At 54.5% G+C, this 27,651-nt stretch overlaps 13 protein-coding genes across 13 annotated transcripts; 6 read left to right on the forward strand and 7 right to left on the reverse strand.

Annotated features, from left to right (window-relative positions):
- Positions 1 to 6: 6 nt before the first annotated feature.
- Positions 7 to 3,478, reverse strand: BO80DRAFT_415357 (dynamin-related GTPase MGM1). The gene is made up of 3 exons (XM_025718140.1): positions 3,052 to 3,478; positions 970 to 2,991; positions 7 to 917 (listed from the first exon to the last, which is right to left on the reverse strand). The coding sequence occupies exons 1-3, from the start codon at positions 3,350 to 3,352 to the stop codon at positions 478 to 480; spliced, it is 2,763 nt and encodes a 920-aa protein (XP_025571470.1). The 5' UTR covers positions 3,353 to 3,478; the 3' UTR covers positions 7 to 477.
- A 167-nt stretch (positions 3,479 to 3,645) lies between these two features.
- Positions 3,646 to 5,416, forward strand: BO80DRAFT_428483 (glutamine amidotransferase subunit DUG3). Its single transcript, XM_025720262.1, has 4 exons — positions 3,646 to 3,927; positions 3,987 to 4,082; positions 4,174 to 4,906; positions 4,958 to 5,416. Exons 1-4 carry the CDS (start codon positions 3,913 to 3,915, stop codon positions 5,230 to 5,232), a joined length of 1,119 nt encoding a protein of 372 aa, XP_025571471.1. The 5' UTR covers positions 3,646 to 3,912; the 3' UTR covers positions 5,233 to 5,416.
- On the reverse strand, positions 5,406 to 6,921 carry BO80DRAFT_428484 (PIG-Y family protein). The gene has a single exon (XM_025720263.1). The coding sequence runs from the start codon at positions 6,721 to 6,723 to the stop codon at positions 5,587 to 5,589; it is 1,137 nt and encodes a 378-aa protein (XP_025571472.1). The 5' UTR covers positions 6,724 to 6,921; the 3' UTR covers positions 5,406 to 5,586.
- Positions 6,922 to 7,602: 681 nt separating this feature from the next.
- BO80DRAFT_198923 (nuclear and cytoplasmic polyadenylated RNA-binding protein pub1) lies at positions 7,603 to 9,750 on the reverse strand. The gene is made up of 5 exons (XM_025714185.1): positions 9,206 to 9,750; positions 9,053 to 9,157; positions 8,336 to 8,983; positions 8,145 to 8,277; positions 7,603 to 8,094 (listed from the first exon to the last, which is right to left on the reverse strand). Exons 1-5 carry the CDS (start codon positions 9,602 to 9,604, stop codon positions 7,925 to 7,927), a joined length of 1,455 nt encoding a protein of 484 aa, XP_025571473.1. The 5' UTR covers positions 9,605 to 9,750; the 3' UTR covers positions 7,603 to 7,924.
- A 1,008-nt stretch (positions 9,751 to 10,758) lies between these two features.
- Positions 10,759 to 11,861, forward strand: BO80DRAFT_458432 (uncharacterized protein; the record flags this gene model as incomplete). Its single annotated transcript, XM_025722277.1, has 3 exons — positions 10,759 to 10,824; positions 10,883 to 11,008; positions 11,058 to 11,861. 3 exons carry the CDS (start codon positions 10,759 to 10,761, stop codon positions 11,859 to 11,861), a joined length of 996 nt encoding a protein of 331 aa, XP_025571474.1.
- Positions 11,862 to 12,948: 1,087 nt separating this feature from the next.
- BO80DRAFT_428487 (uncharacterized protein) lies at positions 12,949 to 13,950 on the reverse strand. Its single transcript, XM_025720264.1, has one exon. The coding sequence runs from the start codon at positions 13,691 to 13,693 to the stop codon at positions 13,445 to 13,447; it is 249 nt and encodes an 82-aa protein (XP_025571475.1). The 5' UTR covers positions 13,694 to 13,950; the 3' UTR covers positions 12,949 to 13,444.
- Positions 13,951 to 14,898: 948 nt separating this feature from the next.
- On the forward strand, positions 14,899 to 17,672 carry BO80DRAFT_428488 (arrestin family protein). The gene is made up of 3 exons (XM_025720265.1): positions 14,899 to 15,602; positions 15,668 to 16,734; positions 16,785 to 17,672. Exons 1-3 carry the CDS (start codon positions 15,200 to 15,202, stop codon positions 17,451 to 17,453), a joined length of 2,139 nt encoding a protein of 712 aa, XP_025571476.1. The 5' UTR covers positions 14,899 to 15,199; the 3' UTR covers positions 17,454 to 17,672.
- Positions 17,673 to 18,088: 416 nt separating this feature from the next.
- BO80DRAFT_428490 (GNAT family N-acetyltransferase) lies at positions 18,089 to 19,473 on the forward strand. The gene is made up of 4 exons (XM_025720266.1): positions 18,089 to 18,154; positions 18,206 to 18,327; positions 18,491 to 19,051; positions 19,120 to 19,473. Exons 2-4 carry the CDS (start codon positions 18,214 to 18,216, stop codon positions 19,156 to 19,158), a joined length of 714 nt encoding a protein of 237 aa, XP_025571477.1. The 5' UTR covers positions 18,089 to 18,154; positions 18,206 to 18,213; the 3' UTR covers positions 19,159 to 19,473.
- A 108-nt stretch (positions 19,474 to 19,581) lies between these two features.
- Positions 19,582 to 20,688, forward strand: BO80DRAFT_199075 (uncharacterized protein). The gene is made up of 2 exons (XM_025714186.1): positions 19,582 to 19,999; positions 20,059 to 20,688. Exons 1-2 carry the CDS (start codon positions 19,927 to 19,929, stop codon positions 20,541 to 20,543), a joined length of 558 nt encoding a protein of 185 aa, XP_025571478.1. The 5' UTR covers positions 19,582 to 19,926; the 3' UTR covers positions 20,544 to 20,688.
- BO80DRAFT_199102 (alpha/beta-hydrolase) lies at positions 20,688 to 22,122 on the reverse strand. Its single transcript, XM_025714187.1, has 2 exons — positions 21,821 to 22,122; positions 20,688 to 21,674 (listed from the first exon to the last, which is right to left on the reverse strand). The coding sequence occupies exon 2, from the start codon at positions 21,667 to 21,669 to the stop codon at positions 20,833 to 20,835; it is 837 nt and encodes a 278-aa protein (XP_025571479.1). The 5' UTR covers positions 21,670 to 21,674; positions 21,821 to 22,122; the 3' UTR covers positions 20,688 to 20,832.
- Positions 21,916 to 22,539, reverse strand: BO80DRAFT_448667 (uncharacterized protein; the record flags this gene model as incomplete). The annotated part of the gene is made up of 1 exon (XM_025721692.1): positions 21,916 to 22,539. One exon carries the CDS (start codon positions 22,537 to 22,539, stop codon positions 21,916 to 21,918), a length of 624 nt encoding a protein of 207 aa, XP_025571480.1.
- A 1,039-nt stretch (positions 22,540 to 23,578) lies between these two features.
- Positions 23,579 to 24,878, reverse strand: BO80DRAFT_448668 (uncharacterized protein; the record flags this gene model as incomplete). Its single annotated transcript, XM_025721693.1, has 3 exons — positions 23,579 to 24,134; positions 24,215 to 24,773; positions 24,836 to 24,878. 3 exons carry the CDS (start codon positions 24,876 to 24,878, stop codon positions 23,579 to 23,581), a joined length of 1,158 nt encoding a protein of 385 aa, XP_025571481.1.
- A 953-nt stretch (positions 24,879 to 25,831) lies between these two features.
- BO80DRAFT_458435 (MDR family MFS transporter) lies at positions 25,832 to 27,589 on the forward strand (the record flags this gene model as incomplete). The annotated part of the gene is made up of 2 exons (XM_025722278.1): positions 25,832 to 25,987; positions 26,057 to 27,589. The coding sequence occupies 2 exons, from the start codon at positions 25,832 to 25,834 to the stop codon at positions 27,587 to 27,589; spliced, it is 1,689 nt and encodes a 562-aa protein (XP_025571482.1).
- Between the last annotated feature and the right edge of the window lie 62 nt (positions 27,590 to 27,651).

Consider the following 27,651-nt stretch of genomic DNA (forward strand, 5'->3'; position numbering starts at 1 on the left):
AACTTTTCGAAGAGAAGAAATCTATTATAATGAATGAGAGGAGCACTTGGTGCCAACGCCTATCCTATCCTATCCTATCCTATCCTATCCTATCCAGTCCTAGAGTCAAGTTACGCTTCAGCTATGAACAAGATCCGGTCCCGTGTGACGTTGGTATACAAGAGGGGAGGAAATGAGATATAAAGAGTGTGGGAGAGAAGGGTAGGGTAGGGTATACGCTGAGGAGGGAGTAGGGGGTGTGGGGGGAGGTATAGAGCAGAGTAGAGGTGAGGTTGGATACACACATGGAGAGGGAGAGGAGGAAGGGAAGGGAAGAAGGAAAGAAACACGAATGATTTCGCCAAATACAAGGAAGGAAGGGACATGGAGGTGATGAGGAGAAGGAGAAGGAAAGAAAGAGAAGGGCAAATCTATTTCATTAAGTAGCCCTGGTAGCGGAAGTTGGTAGTAGGCAGGAAGTTTTGATTGGATGGGTGATTAGAATAAATTCCAACCACGATTTCTCTGTTCCCTACTACCCACTGGACGGTCCGGATCCCTGTTCTTTCCGCGTCCGTCGAGTTGACGGATACTTTCGATCTTTTGGAGGGCGAGTTCGAGGAGTTCCTTCTTCTTGATGACGTCGAGGTGGTTCCGAATGCGCGGGTCTTCGCGGGCGAAACGCTCGACTTCGGCGTCGGAGAGATGGCGGCCGAGACGCATGTCGAGTTCGCGGGGGAAGTTGTAGTAGAATTCGGAGAGGAGCTCGACGTTGAGGAAGAGGACGGCGGTGGAGGTGAGTTTGTCGGCGACGACGTCGAGAAAGACCTCTGGGCAGTAGTATTTGTTTTTCTTGGAGGAGCATTGTTTGGAGCGTACGGCGAGGAGGCGCATTTTGATGAGATCGGCGCGGTCACGGAGGAAGACGCTCTCGCGGCCTGTTTCGTGTTAGATAGTGATATCGAAGTGGGTAGAGGGGGTATAACATACCTCGGGCTATCAGGGAGGAGCTGAATCCGCCAGCACCGCCGGCGCCGTCGCCTTCCAGGAAGACCTCGCCCTTTCGAACCTTGTCAACAAACGACATGACGTCCTTGAGCTTCCGTCGTCCGACCGAGTCTTCGAGGCGCTTGAAGGCTGCCTCGCAGGCTCTGAGTTCATCCTTGAGGGTCTTGCTGACATTCTCACGTCCCTTGGTCCATTCGGGGTCCTCGACTTCGATCTCGAATTTGAATGGCTTGATGCAGTTTTCAACCTGGTCGCTAGTGCTGAAGAATCGGTCGTTCAAGATGCTGTTGCACGCATCAACGATCTGCTTTTGGGCGTACGGATGTGTGGCGAAGGTGGAGTTGGTTATTAAACGATCCACATGGGCTTGGATCGCGTTTGCGACGACGGTGGTGGCAAGTCGACCAATTCCCAACTTAGTCAGGGAGGATGTCGAAGCATCTAGCTTGCGATGCCAGTAGAGTGACTCGGGATCAGCTTTGGAAAGGTCACTGAGCGGATCCAATTCCGGTAGCGGAGCAGACAGGTCATCGATCGGCTTATTCCAATATCTTTGTGCCAGGATGTCCATTACCCGTTGATCGAGCTCGTTCTTCAGCATTTCGCGCACCTGAGGACGGCCAAAGCTCTCGGCAAATGCCTTGAAAGAGTGCTTGAAGCTGTCCAGGCTCTCCGCGAGATATGATTCTGCGCTGAGAGGACGGTCGTTGTATTGGACCTTGAACTCATACGTAGCCTCCTCGAGTTCTTGACTGATGGCATCCCTAGTACCTGCTAGGCTTGACGCCATCGTCTGCTCGAGGACATGCATGAGTTTTGTACGCAGAGTTGAGACACCCACAGAAACGCCGGATTGCGACCCGAACTCCGATGGGTGGGCAGAAAAGTAGGCGTGCTCATTCTTCAGAATGGCACCGGTCACATTGCTGCCAGTGCCCCTGGAAAATAGTGCGGTCGTTTGAGGAACTCGGCTAACAACACCAACGTAGCCCAGACGAAGAGGGTACTTCTTGTCGGACAGGATGTCATTGCCCCGCTCCGGATCAACAAGATCCATCTTTGTGATGACTCCGATCGTCCTCTCACCTCGAGGGTCGACCCTGCGGCTGGCTCTGAGGGCAGTGGAGTTAGCCAAGTCCACGTCTGCCGCGGAGATGGCCAGAATGACATTTGGCGCTTGAATGTACTTGTCGCAGAGGTCGGAGATCTTCTGCTTCAACTCCGGGGGTTGATCATGTCCAGCGACTTGGATGTAGCCAGGAAGGTCGATGAGGGAGAGATCCGGAACATTAGGCGAGTAGATAGAGAGCTGGATCGGATCATCAGATACACAGTCCCTTTCTGGAACGGCCAGGTTCAAATCCGTCAAAGTCCGCTGGATCTGGGAAAAGTCGGTGATCTTTCCCAGCCCAAGAGCCGGAAACTCTCCATATTCAGCTTGTGCATTGGGGGTGTTGACAAGGGTAAGCTCGATCGGCCGCCGGGTAACCATATTCGAACCCTTGGGAAGGAATTCGTGTCCAACAATAGCCTCGAGAACCGAGCTTTTACCAGAGGACTGGGAACCGATGACGACAATCGACGGAAGTGTCAGGGTATTCGACTGGCCCACGCTCTGCAGTATGTTTCTGATCTCAATCATTTTACGTGTGAGAAGCATCATCTGATCATCCTCCGCGATCTTCCTTTCCGAGCGAGTATCCTCCTCATCAGACGCCTCGTAACCGAAAGCTCCGACAGTAGCAGCACCAGCAGCCGCAGCACCGAGACGGCTCTCCTTAGGGGGTTTGCCACCTCCAGGGCCACCGTTCTCAGACCGCGAGTCCTCGTTTGGACGTAGAATATTCTGCAACCATTCTGGAAGTTCCACAGACTCCTTCGTTTTCTCCCAGCCGCGCTGTGTCTGACCGGCAATGTCCTGGATCTCTTGGAACAAGCTCGAAGCTGCATCGCTCGCCGTTTCCCCCGCACGTTTGAAGACATCAATAGCATAATTTCCCGCCTCTAGAGAACCAAACTACCATTAACTATCTGCAGCTATAGGAGTGGCCATCGAGCACTTACGTGTAGCTTGATATTGGAAATAAGCTAGACCTGCTACCATAGCACCCCCAAACATAGCAGGGAGCTTCACCAGCTTGAGCGCCAGTTTAGGGAGTATCCGCGTAAAAGAGATCGCCCGCACAGCAGGCACATTGTTATGTATCGCATTCGCACCTATCGGCCAGCCCCGTCCTCGAAGAGCAGCGCTGCCATCGGAGCGAAGAAGCCCCCCGGTTCTCGCAGCAGCATTATGAACATGGCGGGCCAAAAGACCGGTCCGCAATAGCGGAACAAGACGATGGGAGAGGATCCTCCCGCTCATTGTTCCTGAAATCACATACACCTCAGATGAAATAGACAGAGGGGACAGGCATTTCCGGGCGAGCAGCCACGGCGATCGACCTTGGATGATGAACTCGGGGGAAGAGCACGAATGAATGGCGGAGATAAACCAAAATCCAGTCAGTCATTCGACGACGTCGAGGGCCCGCCGTGGGAATCCCGGAGCGGGTCTCGTGACCTGCGCCAGTGGCCGCTTCGCCGCCCGTATAAAGTTCGGTGAGTCACGTGGGTCAAGGATGTCGCCATCCAGATAGACCCAGACAAGCAACCCCTAAACTCCTTGTTCCAGCTGAATCGCAGAGTATTCGGGTGCGGTAAGTTGCTTTGGATTTTTCAGGTGTCATTGGACTGGGCCTGGTGCTGGTCAATGCTGGAAACTGCACTGCTCCGTTGTCGGAACGAGCTGTGACACTGCGCCCTGAGAACAACTAAGTAGCCTCCACAGCAACCCTTGCGTTTGCTTCTTTCTTCTCCCGGAGAAATAAATCTTTGGGAAATCTTCACTTGACTGGCCATATCTCCCAAACAATTTCGCCGAAGATGTGTCGTTTCTTGGTATGTAGCACCGATCTGCCCCATCCACGTCAGTTAAGTCACTGACCGCTTGTCGCCAGGTATACAAAGGCAGACATGAGATCCGTCTCAGCAAGCTGGTCACTGAACCCAGCCATTCGATCCTCACGCAGTCATATGATTCCCGTCTGCGACTGGTAAGTCCAGCATTCCAAGCATCCAGGTATCCTGCGCAGCAAACGCAGCCCGCATCCTCGACCCAGAACCCCATCTGACTTATGTATGCAGGACAACCGCCGTCCGGTCAACGGCGACGGCTTCGGGGTAGGCTTCTACACGGACCCCAAACTGGGCCCGGAGCCATGTATCTTCACATCCACGCTCCCCGCCTGGAACTGCGAGAACCTCGAGCGTCTCGCCTCCAAGACCTGCTCGAACTTGATTTTCGCGCACGTGCGCGCAACTACAGAGGGCTCTCTCTCCGACACCAACTGCCACCCCTTCCAGCACAGCACGCTGATGTGGATGCATAACGGCGGCATCGGTGGATTCCAGTACATCAAGCGGCCACTGGCCGACTCCCTCGCCGATAAATGGTTCCTCGGCGTGAAAGGCGGAACCGATAGCGAATGGGCATTCGCGCTCTTCCTCGACCTTCTCGAAAAGGAGGGTGTGGATCCCAGCTCAGATCCGGGCCCGGAGGGCTTCGGACAGGCGCTGTTGCGCCGAGTGATGATCAAGACGATTGCGAAAATCAACGGATTCGTCAAAGACATCCCGAAGAGACACAATGTCTCGAACGTGGAGACCCGCAGTTTGTTGAATTTCGCCGCCACCGATGGCCACACCGTCATCTGCACACGGTATATCAGCAGTAAGACGGATGAACCGGCCAGTTTGTACTTCTCCTCTGGGACCAAGTGGGTGGAAGGGAAGGATAAAGGACACTTCAAGATGGAGCGACATGACAAAGGGGCGGATATTGTCTTAGTGGCTAGTGAACCGATCACTTTTGAGAGACGTGAGTGCGCATTCACTGGCTGCGTGTGAGTCATCACTGACCCCCTCCCAGATAACTGGGTTTCTGTCCCTGCCAACTCCATCGTCACCATTCACAAACAGACCGTCCTGCTCCATCCGATCATGGATGAATTCTACGTCGAGGATTTGAACCAGAATCGTTCCTCCTGCTATGCGGTGTCTAAGGGCCTGGTGAGCACCGCCCCGGGCACCACCGTGCAACCGCAGAATGCCGACACCGTGGACACCAAACCTGGTGTCATCAACGACAGTGGGTCGAAGTTGGATAGCGGTCTGGCCCCGCAGCAGATCCAAATCGCAAATTAGTGCGCCAGATAACATTGACAGTGTAGTTAGACACGGGAGTTTTTGGGGTGCGGAGTTGGGCAGGTGGTAAATCGGGGACATACTATTTCGGGACTATTTCATCATGACTACTATATAAACTTATTACTACTAGTAGGCTCGTTGCAGCCATTCTTCATCTGTATGGAATACTATTATTATAATCCTCTTTTTCTTCCTAGCCAGTAAATTATTTATTACCACGATATCGAGACTCAAACTCCATCCCGACCCGCTAAACCATATATACACAGAACCAAAGGAAAAAGGGGATATGTAGCGCGCAGCTACATAACAGAGAAAGAAGATTCGTCGAAAAGAACAAAAACAAAGCATTCATATATCTTCCCCGGATATATTAGCATGCTTGAAATACTTCATCCCAACCCATGCAACAACCACCCATACCCACGACATCACGGCCGTTAACACAATCAACGCAGGATAGTACCCGACAATTGGTAACGTCGGGTCGTCTTCGAGCTCCGGAGGCGCGTAAGGTGTCTCACCGACATCCCACGCCCAGCTCCATACACCAAAGCAACTCCCCATCCCGACCACGAAAACCAGCCATGTCACAATCAGTATGATCCAGCCCCACCATTCCGTCTCCGAGTAGTCCCATGTGATCTCGGAGGTACTGGCAATGTCGACGGAGTGTGTTGCTAACGGCGATTTGGCACGGTGGATGGGTCGGTATGTCGAATCGGCCTGTAAGGCGTAGTACGAATCGGAGCTGGACGAGGCAGTGGGGAGGTGGAGCCCGGCGGTCGTCGCAGCGGCAGCAATGGCAGTGTTCGGGCTATTGGAGCGAGTGAAGGAGATGAGGTCTTCATCGTCGGTGATCATCATCTCATCGCCGAGGATGCTTTCTTTAGATTGATTCTGCTGACGATGCGAAGCAGCCGCATTCCGGGTCCGTTGTGGTGCATCCATGAGTGTCCACGTACTGTTTCCTCCACGGTCTTGTTGGTTCGGGCTTTGCTGGGTGATGGTTTCGCTATCAGGGGAGGTTGTATCGACGAAGGGGCGTATTTGAGGATCGGAGGGGAGGGGAGAAGGGCCTGGTCGTTGTGGTTGTCCGTTGAGGTCGGTCCGTAGAACATCTGCTGGTAGCCTGGCCTGCTTCTTGTCCCGATAATCGAGCCGTGTGCCTAGCAAAGCGGTCTTTCGTAGAGAGCCCCTTCTCCTGCGCGTTCGTCGGTGTTGTTGGATCGCATTCGACATGGCCCTTCCTCCTCGCAAGCCGGAGCCAAAATCGCCGCCGTCATCGGGCTCGATGCCCGAATGGCTTCGTTCCGGGGTATTCTGGGTCGCTTGAATCATTCTGAGAAAGGAAAGACGCGACAGCAGCGAGCCTGAGGAGCTGCGCTTGTGTCCGCTGCTTGCGCTTCCCGAGCGCACTCGGCCCGAGAGCTGCTCATTATTGTCCAGCGAGAGTGCCACGCCTTTGCTGTCGCTTGCATCTTCCATTGGCGCAAGCTGGGCGCGACTAGCTGGCCGTTAGCACGCCCGCATCCAAAAACCAGAAGCCTGAGGGGTCGTCGGGGCTTTTCATCAGCCGCGGCGGTGCTGGGGAGGGACGAAGGGGGGATAAGCGGTGGTGGGTGGGCATCCGCGGCCAAGAAAGGGTCCAGGCGGTCACTTGAGAAATTCCCGGTCCAATTCTCCACCTCCAACTTTGTGAAGGAGAGATTGATCCGTGGCCGCGGCATGTCGGGGGTATTAATAGAACTCGGACGGTCCCGACCTCGCACGGAAAATATTCTTCTTAGCACTCATTAGGTATCATACTAGTCACCGCAAGCCATCATCCAATTCTACTGACACAACGGCGGTTTCTGTTCTACCTCGTCGTGGCCACGCGCTATCCTGGTACAGGGCCTTGCTGTTCTCATACAAAATAGGTATAATATCCGAAACGCCAGAGGCAGGGTGGGGAGAAGGAGACTGCAGATCAGGTTCACAGTATCTGGTATCACAAAGAGGAGGATAGGGTACGGGGAAGAAGCGAACAAATCGCCAAACATCACACTAATCCATGAAGGATCAATATTTGTCTGTCAAGAATTGGCCAAAGACCCAGAGAAATATGACTTCTCGATCATTGGAGAAATGAAAAGAGCGCGGGCAACCGGCTCCTGTGCATAGGCAGAAAAAGAAAAAAGACAAGGAGCTCTTCGGCAAGCCACACATACAGACTAATGAGATACGATACAAACTGGAGAGGCGGTATTTGGACGATAGACCAAAGACAAGGCTCAAGAACGGCACGAGAACAGAAAATACTTTTGGTTTATTCCGCAGAACGCTTGAACGGGAAGCCCAAGAAGCTTAGCCTCTGATCAAAGTCACGCACATTCGTTCAAAGAAAAGAGCATAGGAAAAGTTGACTCAACAAAGCGGATTTGGGGTATTGGGTGTACTAGAACACACAAATTTCATTTCAAAAGGAAGAATTTGAGAATGGGAGATGCGCTTAGAAATCCACTTAGTCGGGGGCAGTCATGAAAGAGATGAGATAGGGCGGAAAGGTAGGAAAACCAGCAGGTGAGAATATTAAAAAAAGGAGGGAAGGAAGAAAAAGAGTAACCTCCGCTCATCGCCGTTGCGGTTGCCAGCAGCCGTGCTACAAGCTGACAGACCTGCAGTCGCGTGGATCGATGATCAATGGCTACGCTTGGTAGCCACTGAAACCATTTCCGAAGTTGGCGTTGTTAGGCTGGTTCCAGCCGGAGGTAGGCGTGGCCTGACCACGGCCATAACCGGCGTTACCAGGGACCTGGCCATAACCTTGGCCAGCCATTCCAGACTGGTCCCATCCGCGTTGATTGGGCGTCGGACCTACGACCAGAGTTAGCGAGGAGGATGAAGATTGAGACAGAAGCAACTACCTTGGGGAGTCATGGGTGCGCCGGGGCCACCGTACTGGGGGAAGTACGGGGTCGGGTTAGAGTTGAAACCCGAGTTACCCTGTTGACCAGAGAAGTTGTCGAATTGGCCGGTGGGAGGGCGATCCTTGCCCCACTACGACTGTTAGTCAATGAAGCCTTCAAGGCGAACGAAAGATATTCAGGAAACATACGCTGCACTTCAGAGGGCGACCGTTAACGTTGTAACCGCTGAGCTGGCAGATGGCCATGGCTGCGTTTTCGTGTGAGTCCATTTTGATGAAAGCAAAGCCGCGATCGGCCTGCAGACGAGTCTCCAGTACATAGCCGAAGTTCTGGAAGAGGGGAACAAGATCATTCTGCGTGGTGTAAGGGGTCAAGTTACCCACATAGCACGTGGTCTGCCACTGTGGGGTCTGCTGAACGACCATGTCGTAGCTCTGGACGCCATGGGTAGGGAAGTGATGATGGCCGAATGCCGTAGTGGGCGTCATACCCATTGCGGCCATGGCCTGTTGCTGGGAGATGGACGGCTGTCCCTTCTGGTTGGCCCAGTTGCAGCGAATGGCGCGAGAGCCGAGCCACTCCCCGTCCATAGAAGTCAGGGCCTTGTCGGCATCAGTGCGCTCGCGGAAAGCAACAAATCCATAGCCACGGGAGCGGCCAGTCTTCATATCCCACATCACGCGAGCCTCGGAGACGGAGCCAAAGGCGGAAAAGGCTTGGAGCAGGACCTCATCATTGACTTCGTTGCTCAGATCACCAACGAAAATGTGGAAGTGGTTGGAAGTATCTTCCTTGTTTGTGTTGTTGGACTGGTAGGCCCAGTTCACACGAATTTCCTGCAGCTATCGTCAGCAGAGATTCCGATGGGACGAATCTGGATCTGTAAAGCTTAAATTCCCACATACCGATTGGTGAATGCGGCGTCCGTTGAGCGTCTGCATAGCCCTCTCGGCAGCACCAGGGTCATCGAACTCCACGAAGCCGTAGTTGTACCCCTTACTGTTGAACTTCTGTGACAATTAGCACGGGGAGCCAGGGGGGATTCATGGGGTGCTCACATCAGAAGGCTGACTTACGTTCTTATCCGGAATGATCTTGACACTGACGACATGGCCAGTAGTCTCGAAGATTTGTTTCAGGATATCCTCAGTGACGCGAGGGTCAAGGCCACCAACATACAAAGCCCGCTTATTCGGTTCAGGGGCAGCCCGACGTACGAAGCCACCGGCGCTGGTCGGGGACATCATGTTTCCGGACATCGGAGAGGTAATGGCGGTCGGGATGGGGTTGGTGTTCTGAGGAATCACCACGGGCGGGCGGGGAGGCGGTGGCATGTGGGATGGATTAGCTTGACCATTGCCCTGGGAGGCATCGTACTGCTGGTTGGAGGCAGCCGCCGGGTTTTGGGGAGGAGGAGGGAGGGTCGAGGAGGTCGAAGCGGCAACGTTGTCGGCCATTGTTGAGAGGTCACGAGATGCAATTTACAGAAGAACCGACCGGTCAAACGAGCAAAATGCAAGGTGGAAAGGGACGATGGAAGCGTTTGAGGTAACGGAGGATGATATGCAGTCTTTGGTGACGGGACGATGCAGGCGTTACGCAGTCAGAATTAGAGTAGGCGAAGGCGGAAAACGACGCGGGGATCGAAACACCCAGGACGAGCTGGGAAACGGGCAGAGCGCTAAACTAGATCATACAATGGGACCACGATACGGGCGGCAGCTGAAGAAGACGATCGCCGTCGTAAGAAATGGCGATGGAATGCGTCGGGAGAGTTGATGATAACAGGTGCTGGAGAGCAGACGACTCAAACACGGTTTTCTCAACCACGGACCCCAACAAGAGAGAGGAGTGGCAGCAGCAGAGCTTAAGGTATGGACAGCAGCAGCCGACGGGGAGAGGGGGGCGTATTCGAGGCAAACGAGAATGTGGAACAGAAGAAGAAGAAGAAAAGAGCAGAGATAGGAAAGGGAAAGGAAAACAAAGGGAAGAGAACGCAGATGCACTCGGGGGGGCTGTCGACGCTCGAAACCGCCTGTCGAGGGAGATGGAAGAAGAATGGAAATGGGGAAGAAACAGGGGAAGAAAAGCTGCGATGATCTGACTTGACGGGAAGTTTGACTGGAGAAAAGAACGAGGAGTTTGGATGGTCAAGAGCCGCTCCGGGTGGGGGGCGCGCTAGCCCCTCTGCGTTAGCCCTCCCTTGACGGGCCTCGTCTTTGTCCCAGCAAAGGCGCTTAAACTCCCCCTCCAGTGCTCCTCCCGGCTGATCTGATCGACCCCGTCTGTCTCTGCTCGGTTGCTCCAGTGCTCCAGTACTAACTCACGGCCTTGTCTTGCTTGCCGGCGCTTCTTGCCACCTCCAGTCTGTCCGTTTTCCAATTGGCTCGCCCGGACTCCTGTCCAGCTCCTGCACCCCTCACGGACCTACTGATCCCGTTCGTTCGCGTCTATCCGTGCACCACTGGCTCTGGTCATTTCTTGTGCTCAGCAAAGGGTCCTGACTGGGGATTTTCGGGGTCACCAACCTTCAGACTGACGACTAGCAGCTGGCTATAGCCGCTGACATATAGCCACCCGCATTCCGAAACCACCATTACCATAGCCAGCTATGGCGGCGACAAATTTCTCAAATCCGAAATCCCTGGACGTTCTCACGTCCATGGTTAACCAAACGGTATGCTCTTCCCATGACACCCCCTTGCAGCCAAACCGGATGTTCTGACTCCTGCTAGCTTGTCGAAACCGGTCGGTTTTTCAAAACTGGGGGCTCCATGCAGTCCAGAGCTCAACTCAAGCGTTCTATCCCTACTTCGCACGAGCAGTTCCAGAGCGCTTTAGATAATCTTTCTGAGCAGATAGTAAGACCTGTCTCTAGTGATCCATTGATTGTGTACTCATGACATATAGTTCCTGGCCAAAGCTTTCCTGGAGAGAGACTACGAGGCAGTTAAAGCAAGGAAAGCTGCCCTACAGCCCTCCGAAGATGTCGTTATGAATGATTCAGACGTAAAGGTCGAGCCTGAAGCCGCACCACAGCCTCTTGCACCACCGGTGGCCGACACAGACACGACCCAGGCCAAAGCCGAGCCAACTGATGATGTGCCCACCCCAAAGCCAGAGGCGGATGTTAGTGATAATAAGCAGATCTCAGGGGATCAGCCTGTCAAGGAAGAGAAGCCAGATGAGGGTGTCTCTGCCGTCGCTGGAGCACAGTCACTTTCTGCACCAGGGGACTTCAACTTTGACTCCATGCTGAATGATAATGCCGGAACTAATGATTTCGATCTGAATCTAGACTTTGGAGATGACGATGTCGGAAATGACAGTTTCTTGTCAGGCTCCAACCTAGTCAACGCCAATGCTGCCACCAACAATAGCAATAACGGAGGAAACAATCAGCCAACCGATGCTACAACAGCCGTGCCTAGTACGGAGAACAATGCAGGTTCCGCACCCATGGGCGGGGACGCATTTGACCTAGAGCTTCAAAAAGCAGCAGCGTTCACTTCCCAACCGGATACGTCAGGAGAGCAGCCCTTCGATGGACAAGGTGGTGGTAACATGGAGGATGTCATGCCTGGGGAATCTAGCTTCGATGATCTTTTCATGGAGAACGACAATTTCGGAGGGGATGGCCCTGGAGACGCTGGCTTGCTGGATGGGGATGGACTAGTCAACATCAACGACTTGGACGACAGCTGGTTCACTTGATGGGCTGTCTGTTGGGTGCCGTCGGACGCTCACACGGCCAACCAGAAGCAATCCATGACAGGCTACTCCGCAGTCGAGCCGCAACTTCCCAATTGGATCGTTAAAACCTGAAAATAGCATGACACAATGAAAACGCTCTTATGAAACGGGCCATGCAATTAATCCGATACCAGAAATCATCCCCATCTCCGTTATTGCCGAGCCACCAATCGGTAAGCAGACGATCCACCCTGTAAGGGGGATGGGGATCGGTACCTACTCGGCTACGGAATGACGCAAGGCACTCGGAGAGTGGAGGAATGTACGGACCGGGGCACGACAGAGCTTATCTCAGTCCCAAAGTGACGTGAAGACGCTTCAACTTTAAGCCAGATTAGCTCTACTGTGTAAAGCGTTCGCCTGGTCTTGGCTCCGTCTGCAGCTAACTGTTTCCTGCTAGCCCGGCAGACCGATGACTACTAACGGGACCCTACGAGGAGAACGGTTCGAGGCAAGTGGATGGCTGCCCTGCACGTAACGGTCATCGGTAAGCCGTGAACATCTTGAACCCATTGGCCGGTTCCCAGCATTACGTAGTTTTTGCTGCTTGATTATGCGGCCTGTGAGTATCTTCCTAATAGATCAGTCGTGTGTAGTAAACAAAAGCTGAAGGCCTGAAGTCAAAGTAAGGTCAAAGTGACCATATGATGATGTCATCAGGTGATGCCCAATCCACGAGGCAGACGTGATGGTTGTGTGGAGTGGGAGCTCCCTCAGAATCATATGCCGCTGTTGATCGGGATCGTCTCAGGGCGACATCACAAGCCGTTGGAGAGAGAGCGAGCACCGGTCATCCGAATTTTCGAGCTGACTAAGAGCAGGTGAATTTATCCGGGGTGTCACTTCAACATGCCAATTGATGCAATAATGTTTCTAGAAATAACTACGACATATCCGTGCCTCCACGGTCTAGACGCCTAGATGAGCAATCCATTTGGTAGGCGTTAATCCGGTCAAGACTCGGCCTACCGGTGGCGGCCACACAACGCGACAGCGATGGCGAGTGTGGAACCGGCTCCGGGATCAGGCCATGGATCTGGGATTACTGATTAGCTTTCTGCATCCATTCTTCAGTCGGAGAGTGGTCGCGAATCCGACGGAAGCCCTGAGGGCTATGTGTCGTTCGCCCCCCATTGACCTGGGGAATGGTGTGGGATGGTCCCCTAGGCTCTAGCAGAGGAGCAGAAGCAGAATCGCCAGCGAGGCCAGGTCAGCCGGGACAGGCACCAACCTGAACCACCAAGCCTCGACTACTCAGGATTAGTCAAAATCCTTCCCGTTGCGCCCCGATGATATCACCACCAGCAGCCAAGAATCCCCCGCATTGACAACAAAACGGATTTGCAGCGATTGTCGGCAGCCTCGCAGCGCTTCGGGGCTGTCACGAACTGAGCCCATGGATCCGACCGCTCCAGGTTTCGTACCTACCGGGATTAGTCTCACCCTCCTAGGGGGAATGAAGTCAAGGGGGAAAGCAGCCTGGACATCTGATGCCCGCACTGGTTTGGTTCCCAGCCTGTGCCGGACGTCCCGCTTCTAAGGCCTCAGAATGAGTCAAATTCGGCCCCCGGGCACAGCAGATCAGACGTCACGATCTCCGGTCCTGGTCGAGGCCTAGCCCCCTCTTTTGGCGCTAAGGATTCAACTAAACAAAGTACTGGAGAGAGAATTTCCGTACCTGGACTGTATCTAGTAGCGAACCGGCCCCCATCACATGGCGCGCCTGCGGAGGACACACAGAGAGACCCCGAGAGGAGGGACAATAGCAAACAAAGCTGGTGTTCGGTACACATCGTAAATAGGTCGGGACGTTCGGACCAGCAGACCACCAGCGGACTCTCCATGGTGCCTTCAATGGCGCCCATGTTCGAGCGGAAAGTCTGATCGCGGGTGGGAAAAAAAGATAGCCAGAGTGGTTCAGCGATAGTGAACCGCCTCGATTGGTGAAGGCAACTTGCGGATCACCGGATATGACTGAACCTACCGGTTTCCCCTCCGCGTCATCGTCCCTCTGGTCGCCGGCCTGGCTCAAGTCTCTAGTTATTCTTTTCCCCTCCCTGTGCATTTAAGTATCTTGTGCCCAAGGAACTATACCCGCACCGCCTCATTCCTGTCGTGTCTGTGTTGTCATTGATGTCAATGCTGGCCCTTCGCATGACCCTTTCGCTCCGATCGCTCTAGTACTTACTCTTGACTTACTGCCTCTTCGCCCTACCCCCCATCCCCCATCTGGTCGTTCTTTTGGCTTTCCCCCCGCATCATCGACCCATCTGGCCTACCCTGGACTCCTGGAGTTACTGAACCCGGTGATCCCTTCCATCGCGTTGGCCGGCTGATACTAGCGACCTGCCGACTTGCCTCTGCCCGCGCTGCGCCGCGGTGGACGTGCTCCTCCTTGCGCCGTCGATCATCTCCCAAACTCAGAAAGGATCCCAAACCCGAAAGGAGGCAAAGCGAAAAAAAAGAAAATCGAAATTAAGGACGAGGTCGTCTTGCCCCGTCCCAAGGAATTTTCCACTGGTCGCACGACTCGCTGCAGCTGGGACTGTGCGTAAGATTCACTAGGACAGGAAAATATACTTCCCCAGCCCAGAATTCTACTGCGACTGGTAGGAAACCATCGTTCCCTTTGGGTAAGTCGTTCATTCACCCCAAAACGTGCTTGCTTCTTTGGATTTTTTTTTTACTCCGTCTGGCGACATTCTTCTTCTCTTCCCTTTATTTTATCCTTTCAATTCTACTTGGCTCCTTTGTTAAGTAGGGCTCTCTTTCTTTCCTTTACCTTGCGTCTCCCTTTGTGGTCTCCCTCCCAATTCCATACCTCCTGTACCTCCGCCCTGTCTCTCTATACTACCCGTCTTACCCGTGGTTGCAAAACGGCCTTTCCGAGCATCCGGGAATCTTGTCTGTTCATTTAAAAGCCTCGATCGCTTTCAGCGAATAATGCTTTTCGATTGGTGGTCTTCACGATGACGACTCACATTTCCCATCTCGAACAGGATTTGTCGGGATCCGTGACCACCACTACTACAACTAGTACGGTCTCTCAACTTCCCTGCGCGGCACCCGAATCCCTCCCTCTCTTTCACAACCTCTTGGGGTTGCGATCCGATTCTCGTCGGCCGATAGAAACCTCGACGGTTGTTGGCGACAGTGTTGCTGTTGGCAAAGTACCCCGGCCAGGCCATCGCCGCCGCGAATCGATACTAAGAAAGCTGGCGGGTCCGCGGGAAAACGCAAAGCGACTCCTCCGCTTGGGGACCCCTATCCACCCTCCGCTGACGCCACCTACCCACCCAATGCCAATGCCCGAAACACATCGCCCTCGCCCGGTGTCTGAGATTGTTTTGTCTCCCAACGATGCACAAATGCTCGCCAGCACGGGTTTGAGGGCCGGTAGGCTGCGCTCACATTCTTCGTCGACTGTGTCGGCTCAGCCTCCTTCGATGCCGGCTACGGATCCGACGGTGCCTTTTCCGACTCTGCGCAACGAGAAGATCGTGGCGACAGGAAGCGGGATCAGCGTGGGCGTGGCGCTCACCGAACCAGTCCTCTTCCTCCAGGGCTACGATCAGAATGATCCCAGCACGAAGAAATCGGCCATTCTGCGCGGCCAGCTGCATCTCAAGATCACGAAGAGTGTCAAGGTCAAGAAGATCTCGATCTGCTTCCGCGGACACGCTCAGACCGATTGGCCGGATGGTACGTTCCCCCCCTGCATTCTTTCTCTCAGTGGCGTTGTAACTGACCTGTTTGGCCTCATGTAGGAATCCCTCCGAAGAAAGTCCACTTCCACGATAAGAAAGACCTCGTCACGCATGGTGTCATGTACTTCAACCATGGGGATACTGCGCTGATGCAAAACGACTATGGGGCGCATTTTTATCAGCACGCCAAACCGGTAACCTCGGTGACGGGCAAAGACGGCGCGACTACCAGTACCCGGGAACTGCTCTCCAAGACTGGATCGTCCACATCGTTGAGCCATAACGGCCAGTTCACCCCTAAGGAGATGAAGCGGCTGTCGTTACAATCCAACCAATCTCGCAGTTTTGGCAAGAATGATCTGCCCCCTCCCCCCGTTCATACGCAGCGCAACTACCGGTTGTTCCCGGTCGGCGATTATCTGTACAGCTTTGAGTTCCCGATCGATGGCTCTCTTCCGGAGACGATCAAGACGGATTTGGGGTCTGTCCGGTATGATCTCGAAGCGATCGTGGAGCGGGCCGGAGCGTTCCGCCCTAATCTGCTGGGGACGTTGGAGGTGCCGGTGATCCGCACCCCGGCCGAAGGCTCGTTGGAGCAGGTCGAGCCGATCGCCATCTCCCGAAACTGGGAAGATCAACTACATTATGACATTGTTATCTCGGGGAAGTCATTTCCTCTTGGCTCGCAGGTTCCCATTGCGTTCAAGTTGACGCCGCTGGCCAAGGTCGAGTGCCATCGGATCAAGGTGTACGTGACCGAGAACATTCAACACTGGACCGCAGACAAGAGCGTCCACCGGTTCCAGCCGGCGAAGAAAGTGTTGCTCTTTGAGAAGCGGGCGGACTCTGCCAGCACCAGCACCTACCCCGGAAGCTCCATGCGCGTCACGGCCGGTGGCGGCATCGACTGGGACCGTCGCGCGGCCGCGGCGAGAGGCGAAGAGATTGTTGACCGGAACCGGACCAATCTCCTTGGTAACCTCGCTAGCGACTCGGGCGTTGGTCCGACTGAGATGGAGTTCAATGTGCAACTCCCGAGCTGTCAAGAGATGCGCAACCGGGACGAATCGCAACGGCTACACTTTGATACGACGTATGAAAACATTCAAATCAACCATTGGATTAAGGTATGTGCACGCTATTTCTCTACTGTTATTGTGGTCTAACATCTTGGTAGATTGTTTTGCGGCTGTCCAAAGTTGATGAAAGAGATCCGGGCAAGCGAAGACATTTTGAGATCTCCATTGACTCTCCATTCCACCTACTCTCTTGCAAGGCCACCCAGGCCAACATCTACCTCCCCGCTTACACGTCGCCCGACTCGGAGCCGTCGCCGCAGGCGCAAGAGTACGAATGTGGCTGCCCTGGGGCGCCTCCGGTCCACCAGAACGGCTCCCGGAATGGCTCCAGTCGGCAGTCCTTGTCGTCCGATCGTGAGGAACCGCCGATCGGCGGCGCGGTCTCGAGAAGCTTTACCAATGGTTCTGGCGGGTTGACTCGACCGCCGCAGGCGCATCTTGCGGACGAAGCCAACGATCGGGCGGCCGCGCCACCGCGGCCCATGCATCTCCTCCGGGCACCGTCGTTTGCGCCGCCCGCTTTTGAAGATGTTCCACCACCGCCCCCGCTCGTGACGCCGCCCCCTGAGTATAATTCCATTGTGGGCGATAACGATCGGGAATCGGTGCTGCAGGACTACTTCTCGCGACTATCCTTTTACGAGGAGCACGCGGATGATGATCGGGGACGAGGCCGGGTTGATGTGCCTCTCACTCCGGGAGGGCGGGTGAACCGCAGCATGGACGTGCCGCGCGAGTGGGTGCGCCTGGAAGAGTCGGCGGTTTAAAACGACCGCACGAGCTAAGATTTACGACGCTTATGAGGTTTGGTCTGTTCGTTTAGAGGATCTATGGGAGTTCGTGATACAACGGGGTTCGCCCAGGACTGTTTTGGATATGGCGCGGGATTGTGGATGGCATTGTTGAGCGGGATACTGTGATATATACATTGTTACATGATATGCTAGATACCAACTATCATGCCGGTAGGCAAGCTTTACCATCTATCTACGGAGTACCGTATTCAAAAATCAATTGCTTTTGAACAGTTTCAAGCAAATCATTGATTGGAATGGCGGAGCGGAGTATCTGCACCCCATACGCCAGATGATCGATCACGTTCTGCCCCCTTGCATGCGATCGTATCCCAACCGATGCCATAGGATCGCAGCTGCGATAGCCAGTGGAGTGATACAAATACGTCAGACACGAGGTTTATGATCGGAATTGAAGCTGGCGTCGATAAGCCGAGTGGAGGCCGCATGGAGCTGCCTTTTTGGGCCTTCCGCCCGGGTCTACTTTTCTCTGGTCCATGACTCCATGATTGTACAACCTTTTCTCCCTCACACAGAACATCGTGTCTGTCGACGCTGATTTAAATTTCAGCATTGTGAGCAAGGGATTTACAGTCTGCGTTGTGGAACGGGTTAGTGTGTGATTTGTTGGGAGTTATACACATTTCTCCGGGCTTAGCATAGTCGTCCGTGGTGTCTGTCGTTTGTGTTGTTCGTCTCAGCTGGCAAAAGCTAATCACCTGCAGATTTCACAATGGCAATTGAAGTGGTCTCCCTCACCGAGGCGGACATCCCTCAAGCGATCGAAATCATCCAAACCGCATTCGCAGAAGATCCATATTTCCAATGGGTGTTCAACTCTCGCAATGTAAGTCCAGACTTCGAGGCTGGATCGGCCTTATGCCACCGAACACGAGTTCGATATGGCCTCATGTACTCCGTATGCAAGCACGCTAACCATGACTCCCCCGTTGACGCGGTCGCGTATTTCCGACCGACGTTGAAATCACGTGTGGATTGAATCTGGCTAGTTTAATAAGCAAAGGAATCATGACTCCCTGGCTGTGCGATGTCTCTGGGGCATCAACAATGCCATCTTTCAGGTTGCGAAAGAGACCACCACCACCACCACCACCACCGCCGCCACTGACGATGATGCGACACGGATCGTGGGCGTGTCGTGCTGGCTGCCGCCGCATTCATCGCAGGAGCCGGAAAGCTGGTACAGTTGGTATCAGGGGTGGGTGCTGTCGTGGCGGCAGATGCTGAACAATGTATGGCATTGGGGTCGGGGCGGACTCAAGACGAATCGGTATTGGATCTGGAAGGACCGACAGCATGAGGCGCAGGCCCAGATCTGGGATGATCCGAAGGGGTATTATTTTTGTAACATTGTGGCGGTTCGACCGGGGTTCCAGGGCCAGGGGATCGGGCGAAAGCTCTTTGAGGCGGTGACGGATCGAGCGGATCAGGAAGGTGTCAAGTGTTATTTGGAGAGTTCGAGGAATGTGCCGAATGTGCAGATCTATGAGAAGATGGGGTTTGCGATGAAGAAGGAGATGGAGTGTCGGGATGGAGAGGATGTTTGTATGGTAGGTGTTGGTGCTGATGAAACCGGAATGGACGCTGCAGGATGAAACAGATGCTAACTTTGTTGCAGCTTTACTGTATGGTTCGTGAACCCAAGGCCAAACACTGAGGGGGGGTTTCTAGAAGCCGTTGTAACAGGTTGGGGTTGGTGGCAGTCAAACAACGCTGGCACGTGGAATGTTGGCATCCTCGGATCAGAATGAATGTTGTCGGATGCATGTGGTGGCTGGAATTTCAGTGGGCCTAAAAATGGAACCTTTAAATCAGTCAGCCACAAGTTTATAACTATCTCCTTTATCCTTTAGCTCCTTGCTCCTTGCTCTTGCTGAGCCTCGGGTTGCTGCAGAATCTGGCCAAGACCCGGGGAAGATCCACGGCTCCACTGCGCGGCAGTTGCCCGTTCCAAGCCAGGTTTCTTTCAGGTTGCTGAACTTGGAAGGGTACGCACTCACTGCTTTCAGCGAGTTTCGCCTTGTACATTGATCATGTTGTCCATTCAGGCTTTTGGATGAGCAGCCCTGATGCATGGTGGTGGTGATGGTGGTGGTGGAAGCCGAGGTCACCCCGATGATCCGCTGTTTCACAACGCCGGTAGTCGATCATTTCGGTCTCCGGCTGGCCAGACTCGTCAGGGGCTCAAAAGTCAAGATTTCCAAGCCAGCGTCTCGACTTGATTGCCCGTTTAGGGTTACGGTGATCCGGCGAACGGCGTGGGATGCCAAACATGCTTTTCAAGGTTTTAGGAGAAAGATCTGTTTTTTGGGACCGCGCGGATATATCAACGGCCTGTGGCACTTGACCCGCCGGTTTCCACAGATCTCACAAGCTGGTCTGGTTGCTCAGTATTTTGCTCGCATTTACCATATGCGCCGGGTTCATGTATTCTCCAGCGAGCCAAAGCGAGGCATCTCCCCTCACCGCGAGGGTCGGCCTGGTGTTTATCATTCTCGGTATGTTGATCACTGAACATCCACTATATCATCCAACTGTATGAATCTGACTCTACCAGCGGCCGTGATCTTCATCACTTTGATTGCCACCTTTGTGATCCTGCGCATCCATCGCGGCCCCAACACCAGCTGGGGGACGTTTTTCACCCGACAACCCATCCCTAAACGTCGGCATGTCTCGCCCGACCCCGAATCCTGCCAGAAAGACCGACACAAAAACATCATCAGCCCAGTCCCAACCGCCCGCCTTCCGCGATCGCCTCTCCACAAAGAACTACACATCGAGACGCGACCTATCCCAGCTACATCCACCCGATCCTCCCTCCCCCCCAAACCCATCCGCAACATGTCCGAAGCCCCCAAGAAGAATGAAAAACTCCAAATCCAACCGCTCCGCCCGAATCGCAGACGTGCGAGTACGCGGTCCTCGGGCGCCATTCCGTGTCGATTATATCCACCGAGCGAGTTCTCGGTGCCGGATAGTCCGGTGATTGTGTTGCCGTCGCCGAGCGATTTACAGAAGTTTCGGATTAATGTGCGATGAGGGGGATGCTTGCTGGTAAAGCTTATGGATTATGTGTAATGTAATGTAATGCAATCGAGGATGTAGTTGTGCTGGACTCATCGATGCCAAGTAAACGAGATCTGCACTCTGGACTCAGCTGAGCGTTATCAGCGCGATAAGCAATCGTGAGATTTTATGTTCAACATATCCTGGTCGAGCCCGTCACGGTAGTCGCAAACCTAAAGTTATACATGCGCCCTGAGGAAATCGTAACCCTCTTTTACCCCCCTTCACAGCTTCCGGACTCTTCTTACTCGACGGGTACAAATCAAATAAATGCACTGCATCCTCCAATATCACTAGCCCGGTCGCGACTCCCACCGCCTGGAGGGCCCTCGAACGTTCTCTTCGACGACTGCCACGGCACCAGATCATCACGCGTGCCATGAATGAGAAACGTCGGCGTGCTGTACTGCCCTTGTCGAATCCGTGCCAAGGGACTAATAGCCTGGATCTGCTCAACCGACGGAAATGACGGGTTGGTGACCGTCCTTGTGCCCGCCTGTCGCTGAAGCCCGTTGATCAGCACCAGCAAGCTCTTTCCCTCCCAGTTCATATGCAAGATGATGCGCGAACGGGGGTCCTCGAGGGACATCCATCCTCCCAAGAGCGCCCGTCGTGATGCTTGGGGAGTATATCCCACAATGGGGCTATCGCAAAGTCCGTCATAGAGAAAGTCGTAGCCCGTACCGGGCGGTTCGATGGGTCGCTGGCCAAATGGTAGATTCGGCAATGCCCAGAAGGGGTCTTCGTAATCAGTTGGGCAGTAAAAGCCGAGGATGGCCTCAGGGGGCGCGATCCCTAGCGGGGACACCGTCCATCCAAGAGTCTTGGCGAGGTGGCCACCAGATGACCAGCCGACGGTTACCACACGATCTCCATCAGGTCGAATATCGCTCCGACGGAGGGGGAGGGTTGGAAGGGTCTTGCGGGCCCAGTAGAACGCATCGCGCACGTCTTGCATGGCGCCTTTGTGGATAGGCAGTTCGGGACATAAACGGTAGTCAATGCTCACTGGCAAGAAGCCGGCGTGCAGGAGGATCTGCGTTTGGTCGTGCCGAATGTCCTTCCGAGTGGAGATGACATGTCCTCCGCCGTGGATCATAAGCGCTATCGCCATGCAGGGACGATCAGCCTTCCATATCTTATCATGAAGGTTCCCCGGGTTGTCAAAAGTAAGAGTATTCATTCCTCCCTTATCACTGGCCCAAAATGTCTCCGAATCAAGGTAATAACAGACTGATGATTTCACGTACCGACAGGGAGGGGTCTCTGGGAGTCCCTGAGCCCCTCGGGATAATAGAGATCAGCGGAAAGCGGGATTCCGTCGCGCTCAGCGAATACAACTGTCTCAATATCGACGGAGGCTGACCCTTTCGCCGGTTTTGCCGAATGAGCTTGGGGTGGGGGAGTAAGAGCGATGGCCTCTGATGCCCCGGACCCGGAGACCAATCGCGCGAGTCCCTGAACGTCCGTTATGGTAGCAAAATCGGGGTGTGAGATGAAAACCCCAAATCGCTTGTTCAGCTCGGAAAAGAGCTCGGTAGCAAGGAGCGAATCTACCCCCCAGCTCTTCTAGATTGGAGCTTGATGAGATCTCCTCGATCGGAATTTCGAGGACGTCGGCCAACATTTCGGTTATCTTGACCACGGGCTGAGTCGCTCCTGGCCCTGGTTGGTATGGCACTGGCAGCTGTTCAGGCACCGGGGTTATCGGCGCAGGAATAGATCGTGGTGTCGAGGTGCCCAGTGAGACAGAACTAGGCGCCGAGACATCCTCTGGACCGGAGATAAGTCGAGACAGGTCCCGAACATTGGTGGCTGTCGCAAATTCCGCGTGAGATACAGACACGCCGAAGCGTTTACTCACCTCCGAGAAGAGTTCGGTGGCAAGCAGAGAATCGACACCCAATTCCTCCAGACCAGACTCTGATCGAATCTCTTCCAGCGGAACCTCCAGGACATCCCGCAACATTTCAAAAATCGCGCGATGAGGACCAGGCGGGGGTAATTCAGGGCTAAAGGGGCTCTGGAACAATGGCGGCGCCTTATCTCACCAATTCCAGATCTTTGCATCAGGAGGACGACAACTCATCTACTTGGAATCAGCCCCGTACTTTGCCTCGGTTGCTTAGAGAGAGGAGACAGGTTAGGGAAGAAGGCGATCCCCGCAGGATTCTAGGTCAAGTCCCACGCGGGGTGACATTGCAGGTAGTGGGGGTCATCCACACACTGACTGTCAGATTCCGACTGGCCGAAAGGGAAGAAACGTGGAGGTTGCAAAAGTTTAAGTGGGACCACCCCTGTTACAGTCCGGTCAGGTAACTTACCATTACCTGACGATTTCCGACTAATTGCGTTCTTTTGCGTTCTGCAATACCGAAAACACTCACGACGTTACGCGACAAAACCTCTCGTAATCTGATGTTGGTTGGTAACACGCAGCCCGATGCGACAGTCGAGGGAGGAATATATATAGAGGTAGATGTTTCTATCAAATTATAATGGACTGAGACTTCCTCTGCGATCAGTAATCGACTGTGAGGGTATTAACTGCGTGCTTCTAGCTACGTCGAATCTTGTTGACCAAGAAAAGAAGTCAACGCACAACAACAAAAGCAGTTGAATGGAAAACGAACGTCACACCTCATCACGAACGCCCCCGAAGAAGACCCTGTTCACCTTCCCCCAACCGTCAAGCTTGAGTGCCAGACGGAAGATTTCCGGTTGCGCGTCCCCTCGACCATCGCTCGCGGGAGTCAAATCGTGGCCAATGTGATCACAGTTTCCCTAATCGCCGGTGATGCAACTGGCCGCGGTGAAGCGATCCCCTCGGAACGATATGAGGAATCCGTGGAGAGCGTGCTGGCGACGATCGCCCGGGTGGCTCCGCTGATTGAGGGCAAGCCAGCTCGCGCTCATCTCCAAACCATCCTCCCCGCGGGCGCAGCTCGCAATGCTATTGACTGCGCCCTCTGGGATCTCGAAGCCAAATACACCGGCGTGCCCGCCGTTCAGCGCGCGGGCCTGAGCACCCCGCTACGACGCCTCTCCCGTAGCTCCTCGCACACATCCCCGGAGTCATACACCCCGCCTTTCTCAACAGGGATAAACACCATCTCGCACCAGTACTGCGGACCCTGCAAAAAGGGATGCGAGAGTTGCCGCACTCTCTCCTTGTCAGCCAGCGCGAACAGCAGCGCTAGCGCAAAGTAATCAATGCCGTACGTGTGCTTGACCGCCGCCGAGGCCTGGATCCCGGGCGGGCGCGGATTGACTTCAATCAGCCAGGCTGACGGGGCGCCCGGGGACGGGCGATCTCGCTCGGTGAGGTCGAGAACGCCGGTGCGACTGTCCACTGCGTAGTGCATGCGCGAGTTCTCTACCCTGGCTTCGAGGTGATAGAAGCCATCCGAAAAGCCCATCCGTTGCAGGCTCCTCGTGAGGGCCTCTCCCAGCATCGTCAGCTCGGCCTCTGGCAGCTTGGACGGAAGCACGTTTGCTAGCTCGATGAATGTATTGACGGAGGCCAGCCCATGCTCGCGCACAATGTGACAGCCTTCCGCCGCACTAGACGCCACAAAGGCGTGGTGCTGCTAATCCCTCCATCGACAATCGCCAGCGTCCTGCGGAGGCGGCTCTGCGCAGACAGCCAGGGAAACGACAAACGATTGCGTATCTCCTGGTCGAGTGCGGCAAATTGCTCATCCCAGGTGTGAAGGCGATCAACGGTTCCCGGCCGCTCCACGATGATGCCGCCAGTAGAGACGGCGAAGACGCTTGGAAGAGACGCAGGGTGGTCCAGGAGCAGCGGTTCACTCTCGAAGCGGTGCTGAAGTGTCGCGAAGCTGGAGACGCGTGCGACTAGCGGACAGTCGAGTAAACGTAACGGGATTATATCGGGGCGTACGATATAGCCAGGGCATTGTGGAACCACCAGACTGAGGGCCGTGCCCTGTTCGTCGGTGGCAGCAGAGAGGCAGTCGGGGAGCAATCGAAGAGCTTCTTCCGATCCCCACTGCTGGGGCTGGATTGGATGATGCTCCTGAGAAGATAGCTGGATGAAAAGACGCGAGTCCTGGTGCGATGGCCATTGAAACCCCACAGACCGTGTTATCTCTTTGAACAGTAGATGGACGGCCTGCCAAGAAGTACTCGCCGAGGCATCGGTGATCGTTTCACTAGGGTGCCAGGTCCATTCGAATTGAACTGGATCCATTCATCAGTCTCGAAGGCAATGAGAATTCAGAGGAGCCAGGACGGAAACATACTTTCGCGTTCCTCCGTATCACGAACGAGGATAATGCTCGACATCAGTGCGTTTGGTGATGAGTTGTTTTGTCAATGGTAAAGACACGGAGATCACGCCGGATGACTGGCTGCATTATTCTTATAGGATGATTGTTGGAAAGCCAGTCAGGTCGAATTTCCACAATTGCACTAATACATTCCATCAAAAATCCAGGGCCGTAATGTACCTGTTTGGACCGTGTGAAGCCCGGCCGCAGCCTGTCAGATTCTCGCCGGTATCGTATGTAAAGTTGAGGTTAGGGTGTTGGACATCGCTGTCAGTACGGAATACAGCACCCCGCTGATGTCTCGGAGTTCTCGGTATTATTGTATTTTGATTTGCGTTTTGCAGTCTGTTACAGTACACCCACTCTCTAGTCTCTTAGACCCAGCCCCGCTGACCTCCTTTTCACGGCATAAGCAGGCTCCAGTACCATGTACGGAATGTTTCGAGCCATCACGCCATGACAGAGATGCTCGATAGCAGAATTCATCTACTTCGCCTTGCTGAGGCGATCGAGGGTTGAACGGCCGAACTCGGCCACTTGTGGCCCAGACAAGCTGGATATCACCTCAATATGGTATTATCTCAGCTTCTGGCCTGTGGGTCGACCTCCTCAGTCGTCTCGCCCTATGTCCGTCGTACCATTCGTCGCTCAGTGAGGCAGGACAAAAGTACGTCCGCCCTTTGTTTGACAAGTCCGCCCTGACAAGGTGATCCTGGGTCGCTTTTGGCTAGACACCTTATGGCTGCATTCACCCGAGGATGCCCCCCTCCTTCCCCTGGATGTCTTTCTGACCAGCTCGGTCTTGAAACCTCTGTCTCGCCGACCTTGGGTCACGCCCTCGCATCTGGTCGTTCTGCGTACACACGCTTGCTTTGCTTGTCAGAGAAGATGACTGATCAGGTGGCGGACGAGATCTCAGCTGTCAAAGCTCCGTCAACAATAGCAGCGGCGCTGGACTCGGATCTTATTATGGAGCGGCCGCAACGAGTGCCCGAGGGTGCGGCGACTTTGTCGACGGAGAATCCCCAAGCGACCATAGAGCCCCTCCAGATCTCCGAGAATTTGACCCCTCTGTCCGTTCAACGCTCGCCCCGGCGGAATGCTGGGATAGTCCTCATGCTTTGTGTAAGTGGCCTGGTCCGTCGGTTCACCTGTTCATAAAATAACTCATTGACGGATCACGGGGTCCTCCAGCTTGTGATGTTTATTTCCGCGCTCGATCAAACCATCGTGGCGACCGCGATTCCTGCCATGACAAAGGACTTGCACTCCGCAGCCGGTTACACCTGGATTGGTGCGGCGTATTTACTGTCCATGTGTGCAGTCAACCCCATGTGGGTCCGCATCAGCGACATCTGGGGTCGCAAACTGGCGGTCTTGGGCGCGATCATCATCTTCGCCGTCGGGAGCACAATTGCGGCCGCAGCTATCGACATGCCCATGTTGATCGCTGGGCGCGGCGTGCAGGGTCTTGCGGGCGGGGGAATTATCTCCCTAGTCAATATCATCATTGCGGATCTCTTCAGCATGCGGCATCGCTCGCTGTACATCAGCGCGACCGCTCTTGTCTGGGTCCTCGCTGGCACCACGGGACCAGTCATTGGAGGCGCGTTGGCGCAGTATGCCTCCTGGCGCTGGTGCTTCTGGATCAATCTCCCCGTTTGTGGCCTCGCCTTCATTATTCTCGTGCTGTTCCTGGACCTGCACAACCCGCGGACCAAGCTTCGTGACGGCCTCAAGGCCGTGGACTGGTTCGGCATTGTCTCCATCCTGACGGTCATCCTTCTCCTCCTCCTAGGACTCGACTTTGGTGAGGTGACCTTCCCCTGGGACAGTCCGACCGTCATCTGCATGATCGTGTTTGGCTCGGTGTTGTTTGGCTTCTTCCTCTTTGCCGAGAAACGCCTCGCGCGGTTTCCCTTGCTGGACTTGCGGCTGTTCCGGGAGTGGTCCAACAACGCAGTCATTCTCGTGGCAGCGTCGCACAGTATGGCCACGAGAGGCTCGGAGTACTACCTCCCCTTGTACTTCCAAAGCGTCAAGGGCGCCTCTCCGACCAAAAGCGGTGTGCTGGTGCTGCCGATGATGGTCGCCGCGTCGCTGTGCGACGTGTCCGTCGGCGTCCTCATCCACAAAACTGGCCGCTACCGGGAGTTGATCTGGGCTGGGACCGTGCTCTTGACCCTGGGCACTGGCCTGTATGTGATGCTCGGCATTGAGACTTCGCTCGCTCAGGTGATTGTCTTTGAGGTCATCGGCGGGATCGGCCTGTCCCTCCTCCTCTCGACTCCAATGCTCGCCATCCAAAATAATGTCAAGCAGGCCGATGCCGCCGTCGCAACCTCCACCTTGGGATTCGTGCGCAGCATTGCTACCTCCCTATCGATTGTGCTCGGTGGGGTTGTCTTTCAGGATAGCATGACTGTGCAGCATGCATCGCTCGTCGCCGCTGGCCTCAACTCAACCTACCTGGATGCCTTTTCCGGCGACGATGCCGCAGCGAACGTGGAAATGATTGCCACCATCGACGATCCGGTCCAGCACCACGTAGTGCAGAGCGCATTTGCCTGGAGTCTACGTAATATGTTCATAATGTACACCGTCGCCGCCGGAATCGGACTCCTGGCTACTCCCTTCGTCAAACAGCGGTTCATGAGCGCGGAGCATACGGAGACAAAGACGGGGATCGAGAACCTCACAGAGCATAAGAAGCAGTCCGAAGATTGATGATGATGTCGGGTACCATTGGTGTGCGATTTGAATGGTCGAATGCCTCGTCCAGCGTCGGA

Source organism: Aspergillus ibericus (assembly GCF_003184845.1).
Source record: "Aspergillus ibericus CBS 121593 unplaced genomic scaffold BO80scaffold_48, whole genome shotgun sequence".
NCBI classification, from domain to species: domain Eukaryota; kingdom Fungi; phylum Ascomycota; class Eurotiomycetes; order Eurotiales; family Aspergillaceae; genus Aspergillus; species Aspergillus ibericus.